General features: G+C 28.2%; 1 protein-coding gene across 1 annotated transcript; it reads left to right on the top strand.

Moving 5' to 3' along the window:
- The first annotated feature begins 7 nt into the window (after positions 1-7).
- Positions 8-1,248, top strand: LOC111030991. Its single transcript, XM_022310743.1, has 4 exons — positions 8-254; positions 327-594; positions 669-1,055; positions 1,123-1,248. Exons 1-4 carry the CDS (start codon positions 194-196, stop codon positions 1,154-1,156), a joined length of 750 nt encoding a protein of 249 aa, XP_022166435.1. The 5' UTR covers positions 8-193; the 3' UTR covers positions 1,157-1,248.
- The last annotated feature ends 2,611 nt before the right edge of the window (positions 1,249-3,859 follow it).

Genomic DNA, 3,859 nt, shown 5'->3' with positions numbered 1-3,859 from the left:
TGTATCTTCTGATATTAATACTAGTTATACATCTCTAACCAGCAGTACAACTTTGTCAACTGATATTAATGAAAATTCGGAATTATATAATCTTTTATTAAAGAAGAGTTATAACATAAAATTGCCATCTTGTTGGTTAAATGATCTTACAACAAATAAAAAACTTAAAACTAAATTTATATCATTTTTTAAAATGGGATGTTATGGTAACAGGTGTCAACGAATTGTTGAAAAGCAACTAGTAGTTACTGAAAGTATGTATTATGAATAGGTACATAATAATTTGAACTAAGAGAATTAACACATATTTTATAATATTTTTTAAGAGTCTGAACTTATTATATATGTACTGGACGTACAGCTCTCTGTTGAAGAAATAGAAATGTTTTATCCTACTTCATCTGTTACTTTAACAAAGCCCACCATTTTAGATATTGAGAAAATAATAAGTACCCTTGATAAAGCATATGTATGTTATGGTGCAGCATTGGTTTCTGACTTTCCAAATGTAAAACCATCTTTTGGATTTCAATATACCATGAGCAATGGTTATTGGAAACATTCAAACTGTAAAAAAATATCAATTGAAAATAGGTAAGAATAAGTAAACTGCAAATTTTAATAAACTATTATAGTTGAAATCTGAAAATGTTGAACCTTTTGTATAGTGGTATGTGTTCATGGTGTCAACGCCTATGTTTTTCATTGAAAAGAAAAAACAAGAGGTTAATGGATGGAGACAAAATAAACATATTTTTCTCACCATCTAAGTTAAAACCCCTAAATAAACTAAGACACACCAAGAGGGTAGTGAGACAAAAGGCTGCAAGAGCCAATACTAGAATCATGAAGCTTCAAAATAGTTTAAGGGAAGTACAAAACCAAATGAAAATGTTTTCTGAAGAATCATTAACAGATATAGTTGAAAAATCTGGTATTTCACAAATCCAATTAGATTTATTACATGAAATATTTGCAGCTGCAAAACTGAAAAACAATAAAAGTCGACGTTACTCAGAAAATTGGATGCTCTTATGCTTATTATTTCAAATCCGGTAATTTTTAATTGTTATTTTTAATTTTATCAGATAAAAATTAATTCATCTATTTAATTTTCTACAGATCTCCTTCAGGATATAAATTTTTGAAAGAATAAGGAGTTTTGCCATTACCGTGTGTTGAAACAATTAGAAGACATTTGCTAGCAGTAAAAAATGGATGTGGTTTTGATCTATCATTTTTTAAGCTCCTGAAAAAAAAATGTTTAAGTTATACACCAAGCCAAAAAAAGGAATTTTGCTTCTTGATGAAATTTTTTTGAGAAAAAATATTCATGTCAACAGCAGAAGTCTTACTTACAGTGGATTAGAGGACTTTGGAGGAGAGATAAAAAATAAAGTTGGGAGTTCTGAAGAAGCTGACCATGGATTAGTGTTCATGTGGCAAGGGTTAGCAACCAACGTTACTCAGCCTATAGCTGTATTTGCATCTAAAGGGCCAGTTAAAGGTTTTACTATTGTTAACTATTCTATATATTTTTCACATTTTTTTTTTTAAATATAATATAATGTTTATTGAAATTATAGGTGTTGATTTATCTCAATTACTTATAAAGGCTATTCTTATGCTGGAAGATGCTGGGCTACAGGTTTTAGGTGTAACATGTGATGGTGCTTCAACTAATAAGACCATGTTCAAAACTCTAGGAATAAATGGAAGCAAATCAGAGTTAAAAAACTATTTTGTTAATCCTTACGACGAGCTTAGAAAAATATTTGTTTTCAGTGATGCTCCACATGTAATAAAGAATATAAGGAATCGTTTAGTTCAAAAAAAACAGTTGAAGGTATTTAGCTTACATTTTAGTTATAACTTTTTAATTATAATTATAATTATAATAATTATCTAATTTAATTTAACACATGTTTAAGAATATTTCATGACATTTTTAGCTTCATCCATTGAAGGATTATGTCAAATGGGAACATTACTGTTCTGTTTTTAATAACGATTCAATAACCATGTTGAAAATATGCCCAAAAATAACCAAAGCCCATATTGAATTAAACAATCTATCAAAAATGAAGGTGAAATATGCCACACAGGTAATAGTTTGTTAGGGATTAATGTAGTTATATGAATAATAATAATTTAAAAATATTAATTGTATAACATTGGTAAAAGTTTAATGTGTCATCTACTAAAGAATATTATTTATGTGCCTATTGAAATAAATTTAAAATACTCATGTTTAAATAGATATTTAGCAATTCAATGGCCATTGGTATCCGATTTTACCGTGACCGGAAATTAAAAGGACTTGAAGATTCTTTAGAAACTGAAGAATTCACATTATTCTTGAATAATATGTTTGATGTTTTAAATAGGAAATTCCCTGCTGAAGGCATTAAGAAACACAGCAAAGACTTAGAGGTTATTTATGTGTTTCTGTGTTTCTGTTGTGTGTGTATTGGCCACAAATTAAGATATCTTAATTTGTGGTATTGGCTGATGGAATTTGTTCTTTATATGTGTCTGTGTTTTTATATTTAACTATTTATCTATAATTTGTAGCACTTAATATCTTAATAAATGTAATAGGTTAAGTTATTTAGAGAAATTGGTTGATTATTTGTTTATTTTATAGTAATAAATGTTTAATATTAGTGTGCATAATTTATATAAACTTGATTAGCTAATTACATTTTTTATTCTAAAAAAGGTATTAAACCAAAGCCTTATTTGGTTAGATAATTGGGAACAACATTTCATAGATGGTAAAATACTGGAAAAAGAATTTCTAACTAGAAATACAGCAGATTCTTTGAGATTGACCTTAAAATCTACCATCTATTTAGTTACATATTTACTTGACGAATGCAATTTTCAGTATGTTTTAACTTCCAAGTTCAATCAAGATGCAATTGAAGTAAGCAATTCATTTCCAGTTAATTATTGTGTATTAAAAGTCTTAGTAATATTTATTACAGAAATTTTTTGGTATTGTGAGACAAACAGCAGGACCTAATGACCACCCTGCTACTCCAACATTTCTACAGCTATACAGACTATTATCTGTATACTCGTTAGTCAAACCACCTAAATCAGGAAATTGTACATTATCAGAAGGTACAATTAAAATTTAACTAACTATCTAATTGAATAAATATAATTAACATACCTAGTACCTACTTTAGATTCCAATTATAGTCCTGCATTAACAATAACTGATTTGATAGAAGCAGCTATGAAAAATCCATCACAACGAGTTGAAAAAATAAATCAACTAAAATCTCAGATAGACTTAATTGTTGAAGAAGGTAGATGGGACCTAGATGATATATTTGAAAATTCTGACATTAGTAAAGCTGACACATTTGACTGTGTTGTTTATTACTTAGCAGGGTAGTATATAATATTATTTATTGTTAATCTGTAATATTACTTTTAGACTACCAGTATAATGTATAGCATAATACAGTAGAATAGGTATACAGTACAGTATAACGTATAGCCAAAGTATAATATACAATTTATAATTTATATTTATCTATTTGATTAGATATTTGGCCAGACGGATTGCAAAGAAAACAGATTGCCCTGACTGCTTAGCTGGGATTAAGAACTTTGATGAAGTTACATTAAATTATGCTGAATTAGTGAATCTAAAATCTCGAGGCTATTTAACTCACCCAGACAGTAATTTTTATGTACTACTTAGGAGAATTGAGAGTTCATTCATGAAACATGCAAGTAGTGCCTCTGTGTTCGATGATACTGTAGAGGACTTCATATCAAACAATTATATAATACCATTTCCTTGTAATGTCCATAAAGAAGAGGTCATATTGGATATACT

This window comes from Myzus persicae, unplaced genomic scaffold, assembly GCF_001856785.1.
Source record: "Myzus persicae strain clone G006 unplaced genomic scaffold, MPER_G0061.0, whole genome shotgun sequence".
Classification (NCBI taxonomy): domain Eukaryota; kingdom Metazoa; phylum Arthropoda; class Insecta; order Hemiptera; family Aphididae; genus Myzus; species Myzus persicae.
The sequence above is the reverse complement of the archived record's forward strand: the minus strand, read 5'-3'. Positions and strand labels throughout refer to the sequence as shown.